Raw genomic sequence first — 27,786 nt, forward strand, 5'->3', positions numbered from 1 at the left:
TTTTTTAATTTTGTTTATTCATATTTTTTTAATATTTTTAAAAAATATAAAAAAATACTAATATTTGATACTTTCTTAATTAGTAAATAAAATTAAAAAATTAAAAAAATTAAGGTCAAAATGAGACGGTAACATTATTATTTATGTTTATGGTCACTTTTAACTGTAGCCTTTGACGGCTTGAGAAAAAAAACATCATTTTAAAAAATATATTTTTATAATTATAATAAATTTTAATGATAAAATTAACTAAACTTACGTTGCAGTCTCCAAGTAGAGTTGTGTACATAGCATTAGAGGTGGCAATATGTGACACGACCCGTTAACCTAACACGAACACGACACGATAAAAGCGGGTTAAGATTTAGCCTTAACAGATTCGGGTCAAAACGGGTTGACCCGTTAAGACACAATAGCTTAACATGTTGATAACGGGTCAACCCGTTATGACCCGTTAAGAAAGTTAAGTTACAATTATATCTTTATACCTAAAAAATAAAATTTTTGGGATTTTAATTTCGATATTTTTATTATTTGGATTATAATTTTGGACTTGTAGTTAGTTTTATATTTTTTTATAGATATTGTGATTTTAACATTTATATAAAATTATGCTAAATTTAACTAGATCAAGAGGATTAATTTTAGGTCTGTTCAATCCATTTACATAAACGGATCAAAATGGATTGACATGACACGACCCGTTATGTTAATGGGTCGTGTTAGGGTTTGAGATCTTGGCACGATAAATTTAACGGGTCGGGTTAAGATTGACCTATATAGTATAATAAATATATCTTGATATGACACGAACACGATCCGTTAATACAATTTGACATTCCTACGTTGCATTGCTTTTGGGGGCTTTGGTCAAATTTAACTGTAGCCTTTGAGGGCTTTGGTACATACAGAGAGGAGCTCTTTTGGGATCAACGCGAGCCTGCCACTTATTAAAAGCCCCGGCCCGCTATAATGTTAGATAGCAGAGGATTTAAAAAGAAACAAAAAGAAGAAGAGAGGGGTACAACTGCGAGTGAACTGTTCAATCTGAGATAATTTGACTTTAGTGCGCGGACCGGGGAGACGGCGAAAATGGAGGGATCTTTTCACGAGCATCCATACGTACCCAGAGATCTAAAGCTCCCTGGTTTCGTGCCTGTTTCCCTCTCTCAGTCCACCATTGTCGGCGTCTATGGCATCTCTTCCCTGCTTGTCGTCTCTCTCGTCTGGCTTTTCTCCGGTTTCCTTCTTTTTCCTTATTCTACTTATGCAATACCTTCTACTTTCACTGAATCGATATTCTTTCTATTCCACTGATCACTTGTATTTTCTTTACCCATTTTTGCGAGCAATTAGAGAATTTGGAAGTGATTTTAATCAGATCTCTATTTCTACTTCTTAGCATTATACGGTTTTGCAAGTAAAATACTGAACTATGGTGTGTTCCGTTTTGAAAATTTTTTATTCAAGCAGGTAGCTTTCCGATCAAAGTATTATCGGAAATGAGTAACAATTAGTTACATAGAAGTAGGAATAGATGATATTTCCTCCTATTGTTGGATTGCCAGCTCTATAAGTATAAGCGTTAGTGGGGATCGTAAGATGTATAGATTAGTTCCATGAGGAGACAGAAAGAACAATAATTTATAGCTCATCTAGACTTACCCATTGAAATCAAATGCCCATCCTTTTGTTTCAATGTGTAAAATACATCACGTGAATGTGGGCATCGCTGAAATGAGAACCATTACACGTTATACTAAAAAACTGCCAGCTATTCCTGATCTTGCTTCCCCACCTCTTGATAATTGGAAATATCACATGGTTTAGCATGTGATTTTTCAGTTTTAAACTCCAAGATTTGTGAATACACCAGTGATTCACCTACCAGTTTACATTGAGTAGAGTAACTAGAGTTTTAAACTTCATTCGTATTTCTGTTTCTTCATGGACTAAGATCAGAAGATCTCTATTTGTAAGCCGGTGTGGATAGCACACCCGGTAAAGTACTTAGAAGTTTTAACATTTGAATCAAATCAAATTTTTCCATTTAAGTGACGTGGATAGTGTGCTCTACACACCTGCTTGAGGATAGAATAACTCTTTGCGATGCATGTATTACTTTTTAGTTTTTTTTTTTAATTTAAATGTTATGATCTTGAGACATTGCAATGACTTTGGGTGCCTCATTGACTTAACATTATATTTTTCCCCCAATCCAGGGAGATCACTCAAAAATTCTAATATTGACCGATGGCTAATGTGCTGGTGGGCTTTCACAGGCCTAACCCATATCATTCTTGAGGGTTATTTTGCTTTCTCTCCTGAATTTTACCGGGACAAAACTGCTAATTACCTGGCCGAAGTCTGTAAGTTTCTATTTATAATTGCATAATCATTGGTAGCAGTTGGGATTTCTTCAGAAATCAGAACTGTTAGTTCAATTAGATGATAATCATTACTGCAACCTTCCAGGGAAAGAATACAGCAAAGGTGATTCAAGATATGCAGCGAGGGATGCAGGAACCGTTGTTGTTGAAGGTCTAACTGCAGTTTTTGAGGGTCCAGCTAGCCTTTTAGCAGTGTAAGTTCAATTTTTTATTTTTATCATGCTGCGAAATAAAGATTGAACGTTTCCAATCCTGCCTGGGATTCTGGAGAAAGATTTTTTTCCTTGATTGTTTCATTCAGTATACAGAGTTTCATTGTTCATCTCAAGAGGTATTTCTCATATATTTTGAGAGTAGGTGCTATTTAATACTGCCCCTCTTCCAAATTTTACTGATTTATGTTTTTCTTTATATTTTAAATTTCAGGCCTATTATAAGATAGAGATACATCTAGGTTTTTATAAAAAAGAATGAATCAAACGAATGAAAGTGGAAGAAATGGAGTATAATTATTCATTCTAGCCTCGGTGTTTCTATTTATCTCTAAATTTAGGTTTTGTATACAAAAATATTATCTTCCCTTTGACATTTTTCCTATGCCTTGTTTGCACTACTGGCAGGTATGCAATAGCTACAAGAAAGTCATATAGCTATATACTACAGTTCGCCATTTCTCTGGGCCAGCTTTATGGAACTGCTGTATATTTCCTAACTGCTTATTTGGAAGGTGATAACTTTGCTGCAAGCCCATATTACTACTATGCATACTATATTGGAGCGAATGCCTCATGGGTTGTGATACCCACACTCATTTCCATGCGCTGTTGGAAGAAGATCTGTGCTGCAATCCAGGTCCAAGGCCAGAAAAAAACAAAAGCCCGCTGAGGTTGACTTCTATCATTTTTCAAGAATTTTGTATTGTTTCAGAATTCAAATTGTGTAAGTGATATATCTTTTAGCAATAAATTTCTCAATTGATGCACTTATATTGGTGATTTAGAATGTTGACTCAAGCTACGATTCAGTTGAATGCCTAGGTAATACATTACCTGTGTCAATAACTTTTTTCAAAATTAAGTGCAATTGCACTACGACTCAGTTGTGTGACTATCATATACATTACCAATAAGTATGCCAAATTACTAAGTTTAGTTATAGATTTCGGCTCAGGATGCATCTTCCTCTGTACAGTTTGCATTCTTAAGGATTTGCATTAGCCTGTAGTTTTTGTTTCTTGGAAATACTAGGTTTATGTATTCAGAAGTTTAAAAGTAGCCCCTCACTACTATTTGCAGCAGGGGAAACATTCTTCTGCTATTCACCAATGTGTCAATGTGTCCCGACAAGCTTGATGAGGCAAAATATTCAGCTTTACCTTAGGTACCATGCTGTTGAAAGGGAAGCAGAGCTTCCTTTTAAGTTGAACACATCTATATATTTAACATACCTAGAAAATTAGGCCATGTTTTTTAATCATTCAATGATTCATCATTGGTCAAGGACTATATACTGACTAGATTACGATGTTGTCTCTGGATCTCGTCCATGGACATGCCACTATACCGGGGGATTGATGTCGTTCTGCTGAAAATAAAGGGAGCCCGGTACCACCACAACTACCATTGACTTGGCCCTCGCCATCCCAAAGTAGTTCCTATACAAAGGAAGGAACTCCAAAGGAAAGTTTGTGAACACTTTGACCAAAGTTTCAAAGTGGTTTGTCGTTTAGATGCTATCCATACCTATACTGATGGCTATAGTTATACCTGTTTTGTTTTGATACTATGATCGATGTAATCCCACTTCAGGTGGATAAGTACTAGTTCTACTTCATTGTTTCTCTGCTTAGTGTGTTCCCCATGTCTCATTGGTTTTCTCAGAAGATTAAGGAGCCAAATGTGGACCCCGAGAGTTTGTTTGGGCAAGTGAAAACCACCTTTGTTGAATCGGAATAAGATCGTTTACAAATTTTTGACCTAAACACTTTAAGATAAACATGGTCAGTGAGCATACAACATTAAGTGCTGCCTATAAATAGTGTGAACCCTGGCATTAATACGTTGGAGTTCATATATTATATCTATCTCTATCTGAATTATAGAAAATATGGAGGTCATAAATTGTAGGGATTCTCGATTCAATTTAAGCCATCTTCTGCGAAGCTCTTGGCCCCTAAACCTTTCAACACTGCCGATAAATTCTATGTCAAACTGGATACAGATGATCTCAAATCCAGGGAAGGAGTTGGGGCTAAACGACATGGATATACACCGTTTCCAACTCTTTGCAGTATTATACTGGACTTCGTTTAGAGACAAAGAAATGACATAGTCCACAACTACACAATTCTCTCTCTCCAGAAAGCAAGAGACCAGCTGGATCATACGTACCAAGCTTATAGGCATGCATGGGAAGACAAACAAAACAAACAACTTAAAAAATGGAAGTATCCCATCCAAAACCAATGGACATTTTCTTTTGATGCAGCAGTCATAGAATCTTTCTTAGTAGCCTCTGCAGTATGCAAAAATCATAATGGGGGAAAATTTTGGAGATAAGGATCTTAAAAATTCATACTACAAATCCAGTGATAGCAGAAGCTTCTGTAGCTTTGTTGGCGGCACAATTAAGCAACATAACTACAAAAAAAGGCAAGCAATACTCAAAGGTGATGTGCAAACTGTCACAACGGCCATTGAAAGGAGGTACTTAAACACTTACTGGCAAATCAATCCGATCGTTGATGTTATTTAGGAAATTATCAAGAACACAATAATTGGAGGGTAACCAAAACTCATCGATCTCAAAATCGATGTGCGCACTCTGTGGTGCAATGGGTAGCAACTAATTCAATTTTTGGTTGCATACTCTTAAATAATTTTCCTATATGTATCTATATTGATAGTGGAAATGATCCCTCCCAAAACTATTTATACTTTACTATTTAATATTAAGCATGCTTGATTAGAAAAAAAAAAAAAAAAAAACCACCTTCTGCAATGAAAAGCAGACTATCGCATCTCCATAACAACATGTGTTGCATGTGTATCTTCTCTTGTTGATGGTAGCCTTAAAGATACATGAAATTTTTCTTTGCATTCGTGTTAGCCATTGAAGCATGATCAAATTTTGTGCCAAATCAGGCATTGTGACTGACCTTGATCCAAAAGGAAAGCAACAAATGTTGTTCATGATCTTTTAATCAAAATTTATGTTTCCTGACGCGCTAAAAATGTTGTTGAAGACGGGAGATTCGTGTTGAAAATACCAAGTCAAAACACTCGGACTCCTTCTCTCCTGAAGCAGGAATTCAAGGATACTTATTACTTAGAAATTATGTGTAGCCTTGCCCTGGAACCAACAGTAACAAATTTGGAACCCCAAATATTATTTTTTATGCTATATAATATGGCAGTTTTCTACATCAATAATATACTTAGTATATCAATAGTCAAATTACGGTGAAATCATTGTTTGAGAAATACTTTTAACTATACAAACTAACATAGTTTTATATCCTACGTCAGATTGTAAAGCTATTTTTATTGTAAAATAGTTATAACATATCACATAAAGTCAATTATAATGATTTTACTGTAGCATCACTCTTTTTTCTTTTGGACATTAAACAATGTACAGTCTGGAGTCATTCTAGACCAATGTATAAACGCAGTGTGTAACATAAAAAACGGACAAAGTGTCAAAATCACCACGTTGGACTTGATCAATGATCACGGATGGGAGTCTGGGACCTACCCTCGCTGAAATTATTTGGGTTTGGCAATCCTCTAGAGACTAGAAGATCATGCAATGCTCAAACAGCGACCTCCCCCAGCCACCCAGATAAATGAAATGTTTTGAACTTGCTAAAACTATGTTCAAAGACAAAGTCGTGTTTCTTCCCCCAACTAATTATCAATCGCTTAGCCAGTAAGAAAAGTGTACTAATATTATATCATGAAGATCACGGCAGTCTATCTAATATTATTATATGCCATTAACTTGTTTGAAACATGAATGATAAACAAATACCAACATGTTCTATTTTTTATGCCAACTAAAGCAAGCCGGTCGACACCTTTCATTTCTGAGTGAGTGACAACTCTAAAGTTTGCATGTTTCAGTCTTTACCTCAAGAAAATAAAAATAAAAATAAAAGTTAAAAAGCTGTCCCTAAATATTCTGTATTGGTTCTTCCCGACTAGACCAAATTGCAGCCTACAAATGGTGTTTATTCCAGAACAGTGTGGCTTGGCTTTAGCCCAGACCTCTTCCCTTCGTATTTTTTTTTTTTTATGACGTGGTATTAAATGATAAATTTATAAATAAAATATAATAAATAATTTTTTATTATTTAATATTATATCATTTCAGAATAATAAAAATTAAGTCAATAATAAGAAGTATTACTCTTTCGAACGGAAATTCTGCACGTAATTTGCCTCGAATTACTAAACAATGATCGTCATGAAGCAAGGAATCCTTGCACTTTCACAGTCCCTTTACATTACTTTTTCAACAGACTTTAACTTTCACCGTCTAAACTCTAAAGTCCCATTGAGCTGAGCTTTCTTTTCATTTTTTGAAAATAAAAGACTAAAAACAAATGCACCCCTCCCACTTAAACAAGGAATATATAAAGTCTATCCAATAGATTTGTACCACGTGGGTTGGTATGCGAAGAATGCTGCTCTTCGAAGCTCTCTCTTTTTCTCGACGTACGTACCCGCACTGCACGTCCCCAAAACGAAAAAGCACCATTTTGCATTCTATATAAACGCATCAAAGGCTTCGGTATTCCTTCATGCCAACGCTGATTTTACAGAGCCTTCTCTCCGACACTGAAAAACTCGAGCTTGATTTCTTAGATATCATTCATTTTTTGTTGTTGTTTCGAACCCTTTTCTTTGTCTATTCATTTTTCGTACGTGGGGTTTTTTTAAAATCTTAATCTTATCAAAAATGAAGAGCAAGGCTTCTCTCTTTTTCAAGCAGTTTATCTCTGTGTTCAAATCTATCGCTAAAGCCAAGTCAATGGCCATCAAGAACAAAACCAGCGCCGTCAAAGCTCGGCTCATAATGTTCTCCTTGTTGAAGAACAAGCAGTCGAAGCTTATGCTGGATTCGTTATCCCATAAAATCCATAGACTTCTTGGACAGCATGACGGGGAAAGCCAAGACGAGGCAGGGGAAAATAGCAAGGCCATAGTTCTCTACAACAGTGCATTGGCAAACGAGTACTCGCATTCGAGCTCCAGCCACACTCAGTACTTGATGCACAAGGTAGAGGCTGATTATGAAGAAGAAGGCCGAGATCATGATGATGGTGATGATAAATACCCAGATCTCAGACACTCCTTGTTTGATGACGAGGATTTGGACTTTGAGGAGGATGGTCAGGGTGGGTCCATCATTGATCTGGTGAGGAATTCCAAGGAGGAGGAAGGGGAGAATTTCGTCCTGGAAGATGAGATTGATAATGTTGCAGACTTGTTTATCAGGAGGTTCTATAAACAGATACGCTTGCAAAAGCTGCAGTCTTTCAAGAGGTTTCAAGCGATGATGGAGAGAAGTCTTTAATTAATCAAATCAAAACTGCGAGTACCAAGATGAAGTGGGGAGTGCCATCAATACTGGAACTTACGTAAACATAAAGCCATCTGTACCGGCTTCTGTTAACTTCGAATCCGGCCCATTACCTCTCTTTTTGGGCTATTAAAGCCTTTTATTTTTAAATGGGCTCAGCTTATATTTCTCACTATGATGTAATATATCTCTCTCTCTCGCGAATTCGTTGTAATACTAGTAGTGCATATATAGATTTTTTTAAAAGGAATAAAATTTCAGTCAGCCAGATCTGTTTGCCTCGTGGCTATCAAATTTGCTATCCGCTATTTTTTTTAGTTCACATAAAAAATTTCAATTCAATTCAAATTATTTTATACATTTAAACATATATTTCAATCCTTAATCTTACTCACATTCAAACATATATAGATGAAAATTAAAAAAAATTATTATTTACAAATCAACTCAAATCAACTCAATATCCAAACACAACTTATAATTCATTTGTTAATCTTTCTCTTATAGCACTCTCAATGGATTAGCTAAAACTAAAGTATAGTTTTGATTAATTTAATTTTTAGCTATTCTATTCACGTAAGTCTCCACATTGTAATAACTATTTTTTTATTATATGATAATAAAATAATATAAGATAAATTTAATTTTAACTATTTACATCAAATCTCTATATTGAATTATCTATTATTCATTATATAGTAACGAGTAATTAATAATTTCAAAAATATTTTAATTTTTTTAATTATAAATTTATTTTATTTTATTATATTTTACTATTTATAATATTATATATTAATTAGTAATCATATTTTAATTATCATTTAAAAGGAATAAAAAAATAATTGTTATAAAATATGTTTGATGTATGAATAGTTACTTTTAAATTTAAAAATTATTTTAAAAATAACTGTAACTAAATTCTAATTATCTAATATATTGTGATGCCATTTTATATTCTAATAATTAAATATTCAATAAATTTAACTTTTATTTATTCCATTAAATATGCTCTAATTAGCTCAGCATGCGCTATTGGCCCATAATATCCAACCGGACACCGTGGTCACTTTCCAAATTCGGCATGAGAAAAAACTTTTCTAGTATTTTCAAAAGGCTTCAGCGTAATTTGCATATCTAAACTTGTATCGAGAATTATTGTTTGAATATTATGAATTCACGATATTACATTAACAATAACAAAAAATTAATAGATACAAATAATAATATATAAAAAAAATTGATATTTATAATTTTAAAATATATAAATTTCTTCTACTCTTTCTGAAAATAATAGATAAATTAAAGAATCACATGATAAAAATTATTATTTTAATGATAGACATTATTTTCTTTTAAGTGAAAAATACGAAACTTACACACTCTAACACTTTATCTAATATTATTCATAATATATAACATTTTTTAAACGCTATACTATTTTTCATGATAGATTTTGTTAGTCTAGTTATACTTACTAAATATAAAGGCTTTACTTATTTTTTATATGTACTAAAATTTGCGGTCACTAGAAATGTCACATTTGATTAAAATGATAATATTTAAAAAAACTAATATTATTTTAGAATACTTTTATTTCAAATTGATGCGAGAAATAGATTATTCATTATAACTTTATAAAATTCGATTTGAGATTTAGAATTGGTTTAGATAGTGATATGAAATCAAATATTTTAGATGAATTGAATAAAATATTATTATTATTTTAAAATTTGAAAAAGTTGAATTATTTATTATATTTTATATAAAAATTTGAAAAAATTGTAATGATGAGATGAGTTGAGGATAATTTTATATCCAAACGAGACCTTAATTTTTAAAATCTCTTATTAATCAAATTTGTCATGTTAGCAAATTAGCAATAAGGATATATTATCCACTTTCACTAGTAACTATAATTTTATATTTTTTTATATATTTAAAATTATTCTATTTACGTGTGGATGAAGTTTACAAATATAACTTTTCATATAAAATTAATCGTATCATTTGGTTGGAGATGGCCACGTGGGTAAATGCGACACGAAACTGGCGCCAAAACTTCCCGCCAAAAGGCCGAACCGACCCGCATTCGCAAAGCGGGTGGGCCTCGTCTGACACCTTGGGTGCATTAAGACGATAGATGGAAAGCAGGAAAGGTTATCAAAGCGCAGAAGAAACGGCCGCTCCCAGACGAAAAGGCTCATACGCACGGAGAGAAAATGGCCGGAAATGGAGAAGGGCCTTCTCCTTCGACCCCGAACTCGCCGTCCTCCACGGGTTTCAACAGTGATCAGCTTCCTCACACTGACCGCAGCTTAGAGAACTTCACCGACGATGATTACGACGATGAGGAGGCCGCCGTCGATCCCGTAATTATCCGTGACGAGCCCGAAGAGGTTGAGGAAGAGGAAGATGGAGAGGATCTTTTCAACGATACGTTCATGGAGTCAGTCTGATCTTTCTCTTCCTATTCCTGTTCCCTCTCACTCCTCATTTTAAGATTTCAATTTGTTTGCGAAAATGTTATTTATTATTTCTACAAAATTAAACGCAGTGATTATCGGAGGATGAATGAGCATGATCAGTACGAGTCGGTGGGGCTGGATGACTCTCTAGAGGACGAGCGAGATTTGGACCAGATCATGCGGGACCGCAGGGCTGCAGAGTTGCAGCTCGACGCCCGCGATGGCCGCAACGTCAACCGCAAGCTTCCTCAGCTTCTCCATGACCAAGGTTCTTTTTATTATATTATGGTCTCTATCTTATTACGTGGTTTGTGTTGTTAGTTGCCAAGTTTTATCCTTCGTACCAATTTTCACTCTTTAATTGCTATTTTGAATCCTCTTAAAGAAAAATTAGTACATCTATTGACAAATTACTCCCACTCCATCTATATGCACGAGAAAGGATACTCTTAGATCGAGAACGTACACCAAGCCTAGCTCCAGTCCCAAGGCGTTGGAGTAATCAACAGTACTGCCAAGCCTCGGGGTCGCAATGGTTATCAATTATAATTGTGGCTTGGCACAGTGAGCATTCGCTTATGTTTGTCCCTTATTTGAGCTGGGTTATGGTGGTTAATGTACTCGAATATGTTAATCTACTACGGCAAGCTTTAGGTATTTTTATTGAAAATAACTAATTTAAATGGATTGATTATAACATATCAAGATAATAACATTACCAAATTATGATTGGAAGAAAAAAAAAGGGATACGGAAAGTGAATGCAAATTCATTGCATGCGTGCCCAATGAATTTTGATCCATTGCAATGAAGTTAAATACTCGTGGATGCTGAGTTCTGCCTTCTTAGTTTATAATCATAAACTTTCACGTTTTGGTCACAGACACAGATGATGATAACTATAGGCCGTCAAAGAGGTCTAGAGCTGATTTCAGGCCTCCTGCACCAAGAAGCTTTGACGACGCTGATGGAATGCAAAGTTCACCTGGAAGATCACAGCGAGGACAATCAAGAGAGGATGTGCCCATGACTGATCAGACTGATGATGATCCATATGAGGTGTTGAGCCGTCTTAAGTTTATTCTGTTACTCCTCAAAGCAATGATCCTCCTTCAGCTAATAATGTGCATTAAATTTTTAGTCATTTGCTTATTGCTGATGGTGTTCATTGTAGGATGAAGAGGATGATGAAGGTGAATTTGAGATGTATCGAGTTCAAGGAACTCTGAGAGAGTGGGTTACTAGGGATGAAGTGCGTCGCTTTATAGCAAAGAAGTTCAAGGATTTTCTACTTACATATGTGAATCCAAAGAATGATCATGGCAACTTTGAATATGTACGGATAATAAATGAGATGGTATCAGGTAAACTATTCATTTCTGCTTACATTGCTCCCTGTGAACTTGCAAATGTGAAAGGTGAACCCTTATATGACATGTTTTGTTGGCTACAAAATGCAATCCCTCACAAAGCTTTCCTGTTTTATATATTATGTGGAATAATTTGATGTTGCTCTGCAGCTAATAAGTGTAGCTTGGAGATTGATTACAAACAATTTATCTACATTCATCCCAATATTGCCATCTGGTTGGCTGATGCCCCACAATCTGTCCTTGAAGTAATGGAAGATGTTGCCAAGAGTGTTGTCTTTGATTTACATCCAAACTACAAAAATATCCATCAAAAGATCTATGTTCGCATTACCAACTTACCTGTTTATGATCAGATTAGGAATATTAGGTAATATTTATGAATTCATTGCTATTTCTTAAGATCCTTTTACACTGCTAAAGTTTGATTTCAACTTTACTCTTGTTTGCTGATTTGCAGGCAAATCCATTTGAATACCATGATTCGTATTGGTGGAGTTGTGACCCGTCGCTCTGGGGTCTTCCCCCAGTTGCAACAGGTAAAGTATGATTGCAACAAATGTGGGGCAATTTTGGGACCATTTTTTCAGAATTCATATTCAGAAGTGAAGGTTGGTTCTTGCCCAGAATGCCAATCGAGTGGACCATTCACTGTCAATATTGAACAGGTGAAATTTCTAGAGCTCAAGATTGTATCTTATTTGAAGATATGGGATTTTAATTTATGGAAAAGTGCAGGGGAAACTAAGCTAAACAGATGTAAATGCACGGTTTGAGTTGAGGCTTTCATTTCCTTGGGTCCCAAATAGCCAAAAATGAGATGGAAGATGGAACCTCATTTAAACACAAGCTGTAACTCATTGATTTATCTTTCTGTGACTTGTTGCAGACAATTTACAGGAACTACCAAAAGCTTACACTCCAGGAGAGCCCTGGAATTGTGCCTGCAGGTCGGCTTCCTAGATACAAGGAAGTGATACTGTTGAATGATCTGATTGATTGTGCCCGTCCTGGGGAAGAGATTGTAAAGTCCTCTTCTTAGAATTTTTGTTTGTGCTTGCCGCTTATTACTTGTGTTATGAATAATTCCTGATTTTCAGTTTTATGTTTCATGTGGTTAATTACAGGAGGTCACAGGTATTTATACAAATAATTTCGACTTATCTTTGAATACAAAGAATGGTTTTCCTGTATTTGCCACTGTTGTTGAAGCAAACTATGTCACAAAGAAGCAAGACCTGTTTTCTGCATACAAACTTACCCAGGAAGATAAAGAAGAGATAGACAAGTTGTCTAAAGACCCCAGAATAGGAGAAAGGGTATTTCAACTGACACTATTTATTTTTCAGCTGTTCTTGATTCTTCCTCATGAAATTCACATGCTAAGATTGTTTTGAACAATAATTTTCAGATTATCAAGTCCATTGCCCCATCAATCTATGGCCACGAAGGTATAAAAACTGCAATAGCTCTTGCTATGTTTGGAGGCCAAGAGAAAAATGTTGAGGGGAAACACAGATTACGAGGGGACATAAATGTACTTCTCCTAGGTGATCCAGGGACGGCCAAGTCACAATTTCTCAAGTAAGAATTACTTCGATGTTTGATCTATTTCAAAGAAACTTAAAAATTGCTTTTGTAATAGTTATCTCACTTCTCAAGGTTTCTTTAATAGGTACATTGAAAAGACTGGGCAGAGGGCTGTGTATACTACTGGAAAAGGAGCTTCTGCTGTGGGGCTCACGGCAGCAGTGCACAAGGACCCAGTCACAAGGGAGTGGACTCTTGAAGGAGGGGCCCTTGTTCTTGCTGATAAAGGAATTTGCCTTATTGATGAGTTTGACAAGATGAACGATCAGGACAGGTAAGTGAATGCAAATTTGGATGTTACTTATATAATTTGAAACTCCTCACCCCCGAAAAGGGAAAGTTCATTCTTATCAGAGCATTAAATTTTCTATTCATTATCAGGGTGAGTATTCATGAGGCAATGGAGCAGCAGAGTATTAGCATATCAAAGGCTGGGATTGTCACTTCTCTTCAGGCACGATGCTCTGTGATTGCTGCAGCTAATCCTATTGGAGGAAGGTATAAAAATCAAAGTTTTAAATTTCGTACCGTACCGGCTGGTACGGCCGAAATTTTTCGTTTCGGCCGTCCGGCCGGTATAGGTACTATACCTGTTCCGTATCGGCCAAAATACCGGCCGGTACCGATCATACCGGCCTCAATTTCGGCCTGTATCGGCCTATATTTCGGCCGGTACCGGCCGATATTTCGGCCTGTGTTTTTTTTTTTTTTTCGTTTTTTCAAACTACAAACTTATTTTTTAACCCTCAATTCAGACTAGACTATTTATAATTTATATATATATGTATTTGTATATAATTTATTTATATATAGACTATTATTTTAGAATATAATTTTTATATATATTTATATATATAATTTATTTATAGATCGACTATCCCGAAACGTTATCCCGAAACGCTATCTCGAAACGGTACTGGTACCGAAATATTTCGTTCCAGTGCCTTGACCAGTACGCTGTCCGGTACGGTATTCAAAACATTGATTAAAAATGTATAAATTTATACAAGGTGCTATAATTATCAGTTGTACTGTCACTGAGGTTTGGTAAAATGGCTTTTACATAAGAATCTTTAAATATATGAACGCCAATCACATTGACATAGATGCAGGAAGTCTTGTTGGGGGTTGTTTCGGAATAGAGATGTTTCATTTTATCTCATCTCATTTCAAAATTTCTCATAATTTAATTCCTTAACATTACTAAAAAATAAATACTTTTCAATTTCATATATTCAATTTTTTCATCTAATCATTTTCTATTCATTACAACTTTTTCAAACTTCCAAATCAAGTACAAAAAATAATTGAACTTTTTCAAATCTCAAAATAAAAATTATATTCTAACAATATTATAATTTTATTATATTTTTATTCAATTTTTTCTCTATCATTTTCTAAAACTTAATAAAATATCTTAACTCAAATTATTTCACTACCATTCACAGAATTCTCATTTCATCTCTTTCTCTAAGCATCCTTTTAGCGTGCTCATTTTTTCCCTTGGGATATTTCTTGAACATGTTTTAGATAATAAAGGCCATTTGTTAATTCTCTCTCTTTCCAAACTCGCCCTCTTACTTTCTTACACTTTTGTTGTCTTCAACTTGACAGATTTGAACTTATTGTCTTGTGTTTCAATTTTTTTACTTCTTAACCCATAATTTAATTTATATGGCTATTTTCCAGATATGATTCCTCGAAAACATTTTCACATAATGTCGAGTTAACAGATCCCATCATTTCTCGTTTTGACATCCTCTGCGTTGTAAAGGTTATATTTCTTCAAACTCAATCTCCATTAACATTTTTACTACCTGCTCAATGATGCTGACGTGGAAGAGAATTGATAACTTGCAGGATGTAGTCGACTCTGTCACGGATGAGATGCTTGCAAAGTTTGTGGTTGACAGCCATTTTAGGTCGCAACCCAAGGGTGGTAACATTGATGATAAGTCTCTAAGCGAGTCCAATGAAGATAATCAATCAGCTTCCAGGCCGGTTGATCCTGAGGTCTGAAAGCCAGATCCTACTTGTGTTCCCACGTAGTTACTTCAAGATTTTTCGAACTTGGTCTTCCCCAACTTAATCCTTAAGAATTCTGTCTTCTTTTCCAGATACTTCCTCAAGATCTGCTAAAGAAGTACATAACTTATGCCAAGTTGAATGTATTTCCAAGGTTGCATGATGCTGATATGGATAAGCTCACACATGTTTATGCCGAACTGCGAAGAGAATCTTCGGTAAGGTTCTCTATTAGTGACTATATGGTACTGTTATTTGATGAGGTTCTCACTATATTTCCTGCTCTTCCATTGTGTCCTATCTAGCATGGGCAAGGGGTGCCTATAGCAGTGAGGCACATAGAGTCAATGATACGGATGTCAGAAGCGCATGCTAGAATGCACCTCAGACAGCATGTCACACAAGAAGATGTAGATATGGCCATTCGTGTCCTGCTTGATTCATTTATTTCAACCCAAAAGTTCGGGGTACAGAAAGCTTTGCAAAAGGTATTCAAAGAGATCCTCTTTTCGTGTCGTCTCCATTAGCCTTTCCTTTCCAGCATCTTCCGGGCATTTTTCTTTCGGGTTCTACTTATAACTATCACATTGCAGCTCAAACACCATCCGCCCCATCTTAATTGTCTCTATAATCTAGCACACTATTGTCATTAAATGTCAGTAATGCCCGCATTTAAATTTTCCTGACATAGCCATATAGAAATTGACATGCTGGGTATGGTCAAGAATGCGAGGTAGGGATTTTTTTAAGGCAACACTGGTCCATTGTTTACCAACACTTTTTACTGTTCTACATGGGCTGCTTTTTGTTTCACAAAAGCATTTATAACTATTGACAAGGTATCTGTTCATTTCTTATTTCAGACGCTCTTTATTCTGCCATTTCTGTAGGCCTAAACTATATAGGACATGCACTATTGCCGATGCTTGCAGTTTTTATGCTTATAAACCATGCAATTACATTTATTCCAAGCAAGTACCATGCAATTATGCCTGCGAATGGGAAGTTTGCATATTGTTACCTAGAGAGCTTTGAACTTTGGGAGTTGATCATTTGGACAATTGGTTGACAACGATTTGATGTGGTCTTTTGCAGAGCTTTAGAAAGTACATGACTTTCAAGAAGGATTATAACGAACTGCTTCTATATCTTCTTCGTGAGCTTGTCAAGAATGCACTGCATTTTGAAGAAATTGTTACTGGTTCTACTTTAGGGCTTACCCACATTGATGTGAAAGTAGAGGAATTGCAGAACAAGGTAAAAAATCCAAAAGAAAAAAGAAAAACAAGACGACGTGTATTTCCCCTATATAAATTGGCACAATTTCTGGGAACAAAATATAGAACTTACTTAAGTTTTGGGTTGATTTCATTTTTGTGCAGGCACAAGAACATGATATCTACGATCTAAAACCCTTCTTTACGAGCCTCCACTTTTCTAGAGCCAATTTTTCGTTGGATGAAGACCGGGGAGTGATCAGGCATCGCCTTGCAAGATGATGACAAAAATATTGCGTATAAGTTTTTCCTAGAAAAATTAATCGGTCAGTACCCTCGGGGGAAGATGTTCCAACAACGGTTTCTCGAGAACAGTTGTGGATATTTATTACGGAAAATGTTTTCGTTGGCATTAGTTACTATTTTCATACGTACGTGTATGTTCTATGTGAATTGTTAAAAGGATCGATGGGAATTTTTTATTGTGGGCAAGAATGCCTTCGTTTGTTTAGATTTTGAAGGCAATAGACTTGAATTCGAATAGCATATGTAAATTTCTGGCTCCCCCTTCTGCCAAGGAGAAGGTTCTCTTCAAATATTTAAAAAGTAAGCCAGGATGATAAATAAATTTTTAAGAGTTCCGTATATTTTTAGGAGTTCTGCTACATATATTCTATCGATTTGATCAATCAAATCAGTTATTTTATATTAAAAAAAATGATATAATCAATTATAGTGTACAAAGAGTAAGAAAAATGATTGTGCATAATTTTTTTTTTTTTATTTTTTTATTCATTTAATTCTTGCGATGTATCGCCTTTTCACGAATTGTTGCTAAACACTAAAATCTGAATTGGGCCGATCAGATTGTATGAGCCCAACCTGCCCAGCAATTCGTGGACGGTAAAATCTGTATTGTGTCGATTTCCTTAGTCTTCCATTGTCTTTACTAAACCACTCAGAAAATATTTTATGTGATCTTGGGAGGGATACATCATACATCTTTGGTCCAAGCACGTTATATTTGGGTATCTATCAGTAGCCCGTATTATATATATATATATATATATATTTAGTTGTGATTAAGCAGAAAATCAGCGGGCTTAATTTATTAGGATCAATAATAACAGGATAATGACATGTACGTGATTGGCACGACGTAATCTCATCGGACTATCAGAGGAGAGGGCTGAAGGTTTGGTCATTGGCGCAAGCCAGTCAGTCAACCATGATTTTTCATTTGTTCCAGTTTCGCTTTCAGTATGATTCAGAAGACGACACCGAACTCACGCACGCACGCACGCACTGTACCTATGAATTAGGTTTGAATATATAATGTGGCTGTAAATTTATATATTGTGCTGTACTGGTAAGATACTTTGTTTGTTTGACCCTTACTTTGTCCTTTTGTTGCCCCCTGCCCCCAACAAATCTCTCTCATCTTCGACTTGGAGTAATATCCAGCTCATGTAAGACCAGACCTACAGTCCCAACTCTGCCAACCCAACTCCACACGGGCTAAAGAAATGCATCCCACCCTGCTACCTAACCTACGTGCCTCTGACTACGGCCCTCTGCCGCTCTTCCCCATCTCAGCCTTCTTCCTGATTCGTTCCTTTTTCTTTTTTTTTTTATTAATAAATGTATATCTATATAGAGTCAGTAGATGGTAGCAGACGAATAGTATTGCATATTCAATTATGTTTCTGTTTATTAACTACCTTTTTTTTTTTTTAATAAAACATTATATATATCTAAACATAAGTTAATTGGAACTTCAACATGATCAGCTTGACCTGACCGCTTCCGAAGAAAACCATTATTGTTAATTTAGATAGAAATATGTATAAAAAGAAAAAATGAGAATCACTGCCTTTGGAAGAGGCATAAGAATAATTATTTTTTTTACACTTTATTTCCACTAAAGATGTATATTAATGTTTGCATGTTCATTTATAATGGAAATTTCAAAATGGGGTTTGAATAATATATCAGTCAAAGTGAGATTAGATTATGTCTCCCGACCAAAAAAGTGTAATTATTCCTTCTTCAACTTAAATCATAAATGCTATCTTCTAAGATATCCAATTCCGTCACCACAACAAAAATATTTATTCGATGAATTATTTACGATAAAAATGATTTTTTATCTGTTATTTATAAATTTTTACAGTAAATAACTAACATCAGATAATTTTTTTACGTGGTATAACTAAAACTGGAAAATGAATGCCTTTAAATGCACAGAAATAGAAGATATACATGTGATGTAATCACGCAGGCCAGCCAGCCAGCCAGCCAGCCAGCAGTGATCATTATGTATTTGGTTATGTCATTGCCCGTTGGATTAACGTCGCGGTTTTTTAAGCTTAAATAAATCAAAGACAAGATAAAAGCTGTCCATCCTAAACGACCAAATCAAGCCTACAATCTCTGACGAAGAATGAATGAATTAAAATAATTAATTGACTCCTCCATATCATCAATACAGCAAGATGATCATGTTTGTTCCAGATTGCTTATTTACGATCTCGATGATCGGGAAGAGTAGTTATATATAATCTTATGATGTTGCTCAAAATCTTCACAATATTAAGGAGAAAATAAAAGTGCAATTAATGAGAAATAAATTGCAACTCAAGAGCATTCAATCAACTAAGTTATTGTATCTATCTGATCGTGTTGAAGTTTTACACCGTTTTACACATGACTTCATTATTAAAACCCAGAAGGACCAAAAAAAAAAATTGCAAAACAGAAGGCTAGCTAGCAGCAGCTAGACGTTCCTCAAATATATATATATATATATATATATATATATATATATATATATATATATATATCATTTTCTGGATTTAATATTGATCTTGGCTTTTGAAGGAGGCTTAGTGCAAGTAACATGAATTTGCTGTTCTGATCTGAGAGTGATCTTTTGAGGCCCTTTCGGTTGAGATTTCTTCCTTCTCTTCATCCCAAATGAAGAAAGTTTTCTCTTTTCCGTCTCCCTTATCGTTTCGAGCTTTGGCTTCCATTGGCGTGATCCGACAAGCTGTGCGTACTCCTTCTGCAATCGAGGCGTAGTGCATACGGCATTACTCGTAGATTTACTCGAGCTCTCGGTATTCTTTTCTTCTTCTTCGCCCCGGATCTTCCCTTCTTCCAACAGCTGCGATATGAACTCATCTGAGACGCGTATTCTCAGACATCCAGATGGAGTTTTCTGTATATGAAAAGGTTCACAAACTGCTGCTTTTCTTACAAACGCATTCCTCGAGTGTTTAGAGATCGGAGAAGAAGATGAAACCGGGGATGAGTCGGGTTGACGGGAGGCAAACGAGGCTATGGTAACGAATGACAGTACAGATTGGAAGAAATGATTAGGAAGCAGGAAATACTTGTGGCCGGGCTGCAGCTCGTCGTCCTCCGAAAGAGCAGGAATCTTCTGGCCGATGTAAAACGAATCGGCACGGCAAACCAGGTGCTTTGGAAACTCCGACATGAGCTCCGAGACGTGGACAGGACGGCGGTAGATCTTGACGACGCCATCAGATTTGATCAGCTTTATTGTCCCTCCGACTGGCGGCTCAAACTCAGTTGGCCGGAGTTGCATGCAAGAGGCATGCCTCCCCAATACGTGGAAACACCATGGTATCATCTGGAGATTGAGGTACTTGATGATGCCCATTTTAGCACATAATATTCCTGATGATCAAAACGAAAGCACAGAGATTGTGAGAGCAGCAAAAGCCAAAAGGGTCTGCGTTTTTGTGGGGATAGATCAGCTAAGATGGAGCAGGTGAGTTTTCCAGATTATAGACAGATCAGACTATATATATTTATGGCTGAATGGAATAATATCCATGCGTATGTCATCTTGTTTCCTTTGGATAAATCGAAGAGAGGAGAGAGGAGAGCTTGGCTTTTAGGGGAGAGGGAGAAGAGGCGTGAGACCCGGATAAAGCTTTTGCCAACGTAACACAGAATAGTACTGTGGATTTGCTTTTTTGTTTGCGTTGAAAGTTTGAAACAATGTTTGACTCTCTCTCTCTCTCTCTCTCTCATGTTTTTTGTTCGTTTGCTCCGACGTCAATTAATGATGTCAAAAGGACAAATTTGAATCAGATGCCCCCCGCCTTTAAATCTCCCCTAGCTTTGCTTTTGTTACACTGAATGTATTCCTCAAAGTGGTTGGCGTCATGTATCCAGCCAGACGTATGGAATACGGCTTTCACATTTCCATAACTTTAGGCACAGTTTGAGTCACAAGTTCACTATTATTTATTATTTTTTTATATATTTTTTACTATTAACCATTACTATTTAATATCCTATAATTATTTTTCACCTTCACTATCCTAACACAACTTTAAATACAACTGCTAAAAATAATAATAGTAAAGCACGCACACACAACTCGAGAATAATTAATTACTGTTTTATTGAAAAAGCGGTATATTTGATTGAAAAAAATTATAAAAATATTCTTGAGTTCAGTTTAAAGTGAGAGTAGCGCTCCCAATTGGACGAATGCCATTTTGTTTTCACACCAACCAATAAGAAATAGCCATATGGGTGTCTCACCAAATTTGAAGTTGGACTCGCATACAGGTGATCATCCTCTCATTCTTTCTCTCCCTCTCCCTCTCCCTCTAAATCGATGAACGGATGCCCGCAAATAGTAAAATGAAAACAAATCCCAAACATGATCTAGCATCTCCCTCTGATCTGTGGATGCCGACGAGAAGAGAAATGAAAACGAAAAAACCTTACATGGAATCATGAGCCGGAAAAACTTTATGTTTGTCTAAAAATAATTTTATAATGAACCTGATTGTAATAGATTTTTTATGGATGATTGTGATATGAAATGACAGTTTTGACTTAGGAGTTTCAGATTGCATCTTTGTTGTATTTGGTGGCATTGCAATTAGGTCATCGCTCTTTGAATTTAGCACACATAGTGATTGCCCTGAAGTATTAGGGAGTTTTAGATTTGTAAAGGAGAAGAAGAAATTCGGGGGAGAATAGAAGAAATGATTTGAAGAAGAAGGGCTATGGGGTTCCAGTCGAAGAAGTGCATCGCAAAAGAGAATGACTATGGGTGAAGAAGCGGAAAGAGGGAAAATAGAGAAAGGGGTTTTCCTAGATCTAATTCCATTGTAATTTCTATAAGTTCTTGACGTGTTTGTTTTTCACTGGTGGGTGTAAAAGAAAACTTACACCTGATCGGTTTAAATGTTTTTCCTTTTAGAGTATATTGAGATGTATTTTTAATTGGGTTTTGTGAAAATAGATAAATAAAATTGATAAACCTTTTTGTGAGAATAAATAGGTCGAATTAAGAAGTTGTTTGAATAAATTTTTACGATAATTCATTTTTACTTAATTTGTAAAAATTTTGTTTTGAGTTGTGTTTTTTATTTTTTTCACTGGAATTTAGGAAAGTGTTTAGATAAAAAGTTGGGAAGTCAAAATAAAAAGTAAAAAAATGTAAACATTGGAGCTAAAAAAGCAAATCTTCAAAAAATGGATAAACCAAACGCCACCTATCTTTTAAAATTGGAAACAAGCCAGAGGTTTTATTCAAATTTGTATGATGTGCTTGATGCACATTTGCATTTACATATATGAATTATAAATATACAAGACTCGTTGTAATATGTTCGATATATCTACTAATTTTTTATTACAGTCTTATTTACCACTTCAACTCATCAATTTCTTATACCATTTTTTTTCTTAAATTCCTTTTATATGCTTAATATTTATTTTTTAAGTTCAGCTTCAAGATTTAGAAATCCTTTATGCACAATAATCTCATGATATCTTTATAGAAGCATACCCCTTTCCTCAATTGCCCCTAGTTTACTTAATTTTTCATAGTGACAAGGACCCTCCTTAATTTGGTTTGTTGTACTTTAATATTGTATGAACTTTTATCTTTATTAATGCAGTAAACTTGCTAAACCTGCTGAGAAAAAAAAAATCTCATGATAAAAGTACCAAAATAAATTACACTTGCTCAAGGATGAGTTCGAGTTTAGACGCAACAAATATCCTTGTTACTAGACTAGGTTTGTTGGGTAAGCGGCAGCGAGTTCCCGCAGCCCACGCTTGGGGTGGGGGCATCCGCCAACATAAGATGGGTAGGCAGGTGGATTAACGTCTATGAAAAATGTCTAGAGGCGAGAGTTGGGTTGGGCTTGCCCTGGTTTCACTCGTCTACCTTCTCTCTCTCTTTCACTCTCTCAAAATGGTGTCTTTTAGGGAGCTAACTTAAATCTACCTCCCAATTTCCTCCCATCTCCTCCAACTTTCAAATCTTTTTGAATTTTTTATGTTGAGTCTCTAGCTTCAACCATTGTTGTATTGTAGCCATTGTCATCGCTCAGTTTTTATTCGCAACCCTCAAGTAAGAATTGAACGCTCATATCTCATTATTTTTATCTACCTCGTTCTCTATTATCGTCGCTCCTTCATATCTCCATCAGCATAGTCAGTTACTTACAACCACAAATGAACATAGAACTCATAGGCCAATTCGTCTACTCCGTATCTAGATGGAGTCACTCAACTCTACCGTACGAGGCTTATAGACCAAACTCACCCCCGCCTATGCACGGCGAAGGCCTTGGCTGCCCGCCCACTAGGGCCGGGAAGCACCCCTACGAGTCATTACCTTCTATCTGAATTATCGGGAAACAAATTATCTAAGTAATTTGGTCAAAATAGCCCGCTGTTCATATTCATATCTAAGTAATTTAGGATGTTTAAGAAAATGAGAGAGGAGGGAGGGGAGAATGTCTTTAACCGATATTTAACTCTTGGACGGAGCGCACGTGGTTAGGTCTAAAACGACATTATGTGGTCCAGAAGAACAGCTGAACATATGTCGGCGTTGAAACTTGAAACTCCCAATTTGGGCACGTGTCTTTTTCATTCCCCTAACAAACATAAACGTGCGGCTTGCATTTGAAACGTTCAGAATTGAGATTGGGTCCCAACTTTCCTGATTCGGTTTGGGAAATTGGGATTCTCTTAGAGTCTAAACAAGATACCCTGTTTTTTGTATCTTAATTATTTAAATAACAATATAACAAATGTGATTCAAAATAATAAAATTTAAAATAAAGAACATCTTCCTTTAATTAAAAATGAATATGCCAAGATTTTTTGGAGAACCAGATGGCATAAGGTTGTATCTAAATGTGAGAATCAGGTTTCAATCCGAGCAATATTACTCCAATTTATTAATTGAGCAATGACACACACACAATCATTTTTATAATTTTTTACAACTATATTTTAAAATAAAGGTATTTATGTAAAGTAATGTTACTTTTGTACATTATTTAGAAAAAATACTACACATTTAAAATATATTTGTATAAATAATTTTATATATATAATTTTTCTTATTAATTTTACCATTTTAATCATACCAATTGAAACTAACATCTTATATGATTTTATAAATAAGTATGCACAAAAAATAACTTAAAATATTGTGCTTTATTTGGTATAACTAAAAATAATAAAATTTAGATGAAAAATAATATTGTCTGTAAATTTTAGTAAAGTCATACACATGGGATTTAGCTTGATTGAAGTTAGGTAAAATTACTGGTCACGTCATTAGCAAAGTGTACATGTGCCATCATTGATGTAACTTATTACAATAATTATTTTTAAAAGTCTTTATATCATATACTATTCACGTGACATAATTTGATTTGAAAAATTAATTTTAACATTTAATCTTATAAATCAAATTATATTATATAAATTATGTATAGTGTAAAAGTTTTCAAATAGCAATGCTTAACGTATTATATGTGTAGAGGAGGCTTTCATAATTAAATTCAATATTGTTTTTGGGAAGAACTCAATAAGGTTATTTTTGGTTTTGAATTTACTATTGTCCATCAGTTTAGGGAATGGAATAAAGTGGCGGATTATCTAACTAGGCAGGGGGAGGAGGGGAAGAATTGTACATACATGGATACCGATGATTTATCCCGCCATGTGAGATGTTTGCTTAGATTCCATTTTTTTGGGTTGCCTAATTTTAGACATTAATTTTTGGTTTGAATTTTGATCGGTTGAGATGTTATGGTTTTAATAGCGTTATTGTTTGTAAGGTTTTATTAGTAGATTTGGTTGTTTAGGTTTTTCTCAGCTACAAGTGAGAGTTTGATTCAATAAAATTTGGAGGTGTCGTCCACCTTAAAAAAAAAAAAATAATAATAAATTCAATATTTTTTTTATAACTAAAACGGGGATGGATAAGAAAGGCAAAGTTAAGGCCTGCTTTCTATAAACGGACCCTCACTGAAAGAAAAGGCCCATTAGAAAAGAAGAGGCCCAAACATTTCCGAGTCGCGAGTCCCACCGCTGAACCTTGCGGTTGTTTCTGTGGCTGTCTCTCTGGCTCTACATCCCAAAGATTTTCTTCCGATTGGTAGTGTGGGCCGTCCCAGCACACGTTGGGGGTTCACACCCTCACTCTGCCGCTCTGCTTGCCCTACGCCGGCTTCTTCGATGTCGCTGCTTCTCTTATCTTTGGATTCTTCCCTGCTGGACGCTGCGTCTTCTCCGTAAAGGTGCTCGCCCGCTTCCCTCTTCTTCTGGGTTGGAAGGTCAGAATCTCCTGCGATTGCATTTCTAACAAAGATTCGATGATGTTGTTATGATCGTTATTGTTGTTGCTTAGCTTAGGACTCGTATTACAATTAATTGATCAAATTAAGCTTCATGGAGCATATGCCCTCAAAGTGTTGTCTCTGTATTTGATTCTGGCTAATGAATACAAGAAAATTTTTTTTAAAAAAAATTATATATATATTTTCTATATAATAATTATACAATTAATAATATAAAATTTTAAATATGTTATTAATACTTGTTAATATTCTATGAATTAACTAATATAAATATCAATTAGTTAATTATATAGTAATTATATAAATTAATAATATAATTTTCATCTAATTTGTTATCATTGACTATATAAAATATTTTTTTATTGAGTTTGTTACTTAATTCACATTAATAAATTATTTAATTTAATTTAGTATTTTAAATAATTTTTTATTAATTATTTAAAAAAATAAAAAAAATTAGGCGTCCCCTTGGGTGTTCAGTCCGATCCATTCCAGTCCCGCCGGACCGGACCATTTGCACCCCTAAATACAACATGCTGTAGTATCAGACTTGGGAAAAGGAATATGGTAATGTTGTTCGCCTATTAGTTTCAAAGACACATTTTTGGTGATACCTTCCTTGTCCGGAAATGAATCCCATGCTACTCGTTTGTTCGTATACTTGAGAGTTGAGGTGCATATGTCCATGTCACTTGGGGCTTACTGATGCAATTGACATCGCGTAAGAGCTTTAAATGTATCCAAAGTTTTATGGCTAACTAATGTGATCGGATTAAAGCTGTGTCATTTGGCTTTGGCTCGCTTTGATATAAAACCTGTTCACGTCTGCCCCTCCTGTACCATCTCTATCCTTATTGTACGTATGTATCCATTTCTCCAGTTCTCCCAAACATGGAATTGAATTCTTAAATTGTAGGACTCTCTCTCTCTCTCTCTCACTCTCTCTCTCTCTCTCATGCATGCGCGCACAGTTCTCATTAAATGGTTTAAGGTTTAGGAAAAAAATGAAAATGTGGGTTATTTCAGATTAGCATTCTGGTGTTCAAGTTCAGCAATGGAGTGGGCCCAGAGAAACAAATACTTCCATATCCTTTCCAGAGCGTTTGAGCTGATGGTTGGTAATTTGTTTTGATTGCCCGCTTCTTGCCCATACCCTGCTATGTCATAAATTATGCCCTAGCTGCCACCAAAGTTGGGTTCGTTGTGGATTTCCTGCTGCCGACAGTTGTTGGATGTCTGCCAATGATCTTGCAGAACACATCCATTGGCAGCCTCGCCGGTACCATTGTTGCTTCAGAATGTGGTTCTCAGAAATCTCAGGTTTGGTCATACCTTTTCCCCTTTACTTGGCTTCATATCTAGCTTTGTTATTTCTTTGAGAATTCAGATGTACTCGACTGATATCTCAGTGGCTGAAGTCTCTCCCCAAGAGCATGTTCATGACTGTTAACGATGTTGACTCATCCAAAATCATGTCCGATGAACAAAGAAGCAAGTGCCTGAAAAAGAATCAATAACAGTTTCCTTAACTCTAATATTTAAATATTTTTCTTTATCCCATTTATTGATAATTTTCTTTTTGAGAACCATTGTGTTGCTATCTTGTAATGTCAGGTTTCAAATCATAGCAAGGAAAATGCTGAAGCTTGATAATCTGACCGATACGTGAGATAAAGCCTTTACTGGCCTAGAAGGAAAAAAAAGGGATGGTCTTTACCTGATGCTCAGGTGTGTTCCATGCACGTGTCTCATATCATGCTCCATATTGGATAACATGCTTAGAATCTGCTGAGAATGGTGAGGTCAATGCCAGTATGCCTGTCACTGGTCTCATATATATAGTTGTTGGACTTAACATAATCCCTGGCATCCTCATGAGCGTTCAGGTTATGCCTCAATGCCCAGCATTGCTTGACATTATTAGGGCAGTTTTGATAATATCTGCCTTGAACTAGAAAAGGTCACTTTCATTGCCAGCCCCAAAAGAACTTGTCTTTGTTACATTAGGAAATATCTGGAATCACTTATATAGCTTAGCCTAATTTTGTACGTCAATATTCTTTATTTTTGGCAAGATGAAATTTCATTTTCAAGCAAACATGCATAGTACAAAGGGGAGAGTCCTAACAATCAGCCTAGCACAATCAACACTTAAATTTTGTCCCGACTCTTTTATGAATATCCATTCATTCCCATCAGATACGCACTTTTGTATCACATAATTATTGTGTTTTTGTTCGTCGTGATGTTGTTTGTGGAGGGATCCACACTGTTTGCTTTGAGAGTATTCATTGGTTCGCAGATGTACCATGAATTTATTCTGAGTTTCTATTTCAACTGTCTCAATCCAAGGCAAACTTGAGGGTTATGATTGTCACTTCTTTAAAAACCATGGAATATGTTACGTGGAGGAAATGTTTCCTCAAACCCTTTGGCCCTACCCTGCTTTATTCTTAGTAAGATTTAGGATACGTATTATC

General features: G+C 35.5%; 4 protein-coding genes and 1 pseudogene across 6 annotated transcripts; 4 read left to right on the forward strand and 1 right to left on the reverse strand.

Annotated features, from left to right (window-relative positions):
* Positions 1-997: 997 nt before the first annotated feature.
* On the forward strand, positions 998-4,238 carry LOC121257438 (probable 3-beta-hydroxysteroid-Delta(8),Delta(7)-isomerase). Of its 3 annotated transcripts, XR_005939213.1 has the most exons (6): positions 998-1,240; positions 2,223-2,369; positions 2,476-2,584; positions 3,011-3,276; positions 3,686-3,770; positions 3,957-4,238. XR_005939213.1 is itself a non-coding variant. In XM_041158438.1 (5 exons), exons 1-4 carry the CDS (start codon positions 1,093-1,095, stop codon positions 3,273-3,275), a joined length of 669 nt encoding a protein of 222 aa, XP_041014372.1. In that variant the 5' UTR covers positions 998-1,092; the 3' UTR covers position 3,276; positions 3,957-4,238. The 3 variants fall into 3 exon arrangements, 2 of the variants coding, with proteins under 2 accessions (XP_041014372.1, XP_041014371.1); XM_041158438.1 differs by lacking the exon at positions 3,686-3,770; XM_041158437.1 differs by lacking the exons at positions 3,686-3,770; positions 3,957-4,238 and having other exon boundaries at positions 3,011-3,376.
* A 2,911-nt stretch (positions 4,239-7,149) lies between these two features.
* On the forward strand, positions 7,150-8,191 carry LOC121257439 (nonsense-mediated mRNA decay protein 2-like). Its single transcript, XM_041158439.1, has one exon. The coding sequence runs from the start codon at positions 7,353-7,355 to the stop codon at positions 7,968-7,970; it is 618 nt and encodes a 205-aa protein (XP_041014373.1). The 5' UTR covers positions 7,150-7,352; the 3' UTR covers positions 7,971-8,191.
* A 1,934-nt stretch (positions 8,192-10,125) lies between these two features.
* On the forward strand, positions 10,126-17,197 carry LOC121257440 (DNA replication licensing factor MCM2). The gene is made up of 17 exons (XM_041158440.1): positions 10,126-10,422; positions 10,531-10,709; positions 11,325-11,500; positions 11,616-11,805; positions 11,962-12,181; positions 12,272-12,479; positions 12,701-12,835; positions 12,939-13,130; positions 13,223-13,395; positions 13,487-13,675; positions 13,783-13,899; positions 15,091-15,175; positions 15,262-15,414; positions 15,519-15,644; positions 15,732-15,914; positions 16,522-16,683; positions 16,809-17,197. The coding sequence occupies exons 1-17, from the start codon at positions 10,196-10,198 to the stop codon at positions 16,923-16,925; spliced, it is 2,832 nt and encodes a 943-aa protein (XP_041014374.1). The 5' UTR covers positions 10,126-10,195; the 3' UTR covers positions 16,926-17,197.
* Positions 17,198-19,289: 2,092 nt separating this feature from the next.
* LOC121257442 lies at positions 19,290-20,578 on the reverse strand. The gene is made up of 2 exons (XM_041158441.1): positions 19,467-20,578; positions 19,290-19,434 (listed from the first exon to the last, which is right to left on the reverse strand). Exon 1 carries the CDS (start codon positions 20,326-20,328, stop codon positions 19,486-19,488), a length of 843 nt encoding a protein of 280 aa, XP_041014375.1. The 5' UTR covers positions 20,329-20,578; the 3' UTR covers positions 19,290-19,434; positions 19,467-19,485.
* Positions 20,579-25,041: 4,463 nt separating this feature from the next.
* On the forward strand, positions 25,042-27,465 carry LOC121258796 (annotated as a pseudogene).
* The last annotated feature ends 321 nt before the right edge of the window (positions 27,466-27,786 follow it).

The sequence above is a fragment of the Juglans microcarpa x Juglans regia genome, chromosome 3S, assembly GCF_004785595.1.
Source record: "Juglans microcarpa x Juglans regia isolate MS1-56 chromosome 3S, Jm3101_v1.0, whole genome shotgun sequence".
NCBI lineage: Eukaryota > Viridiplantae > Streptophyta > Magnoliopsida > Fagales > Juglandaceae > Juglans > Juglans microcarpa x Juglans regia.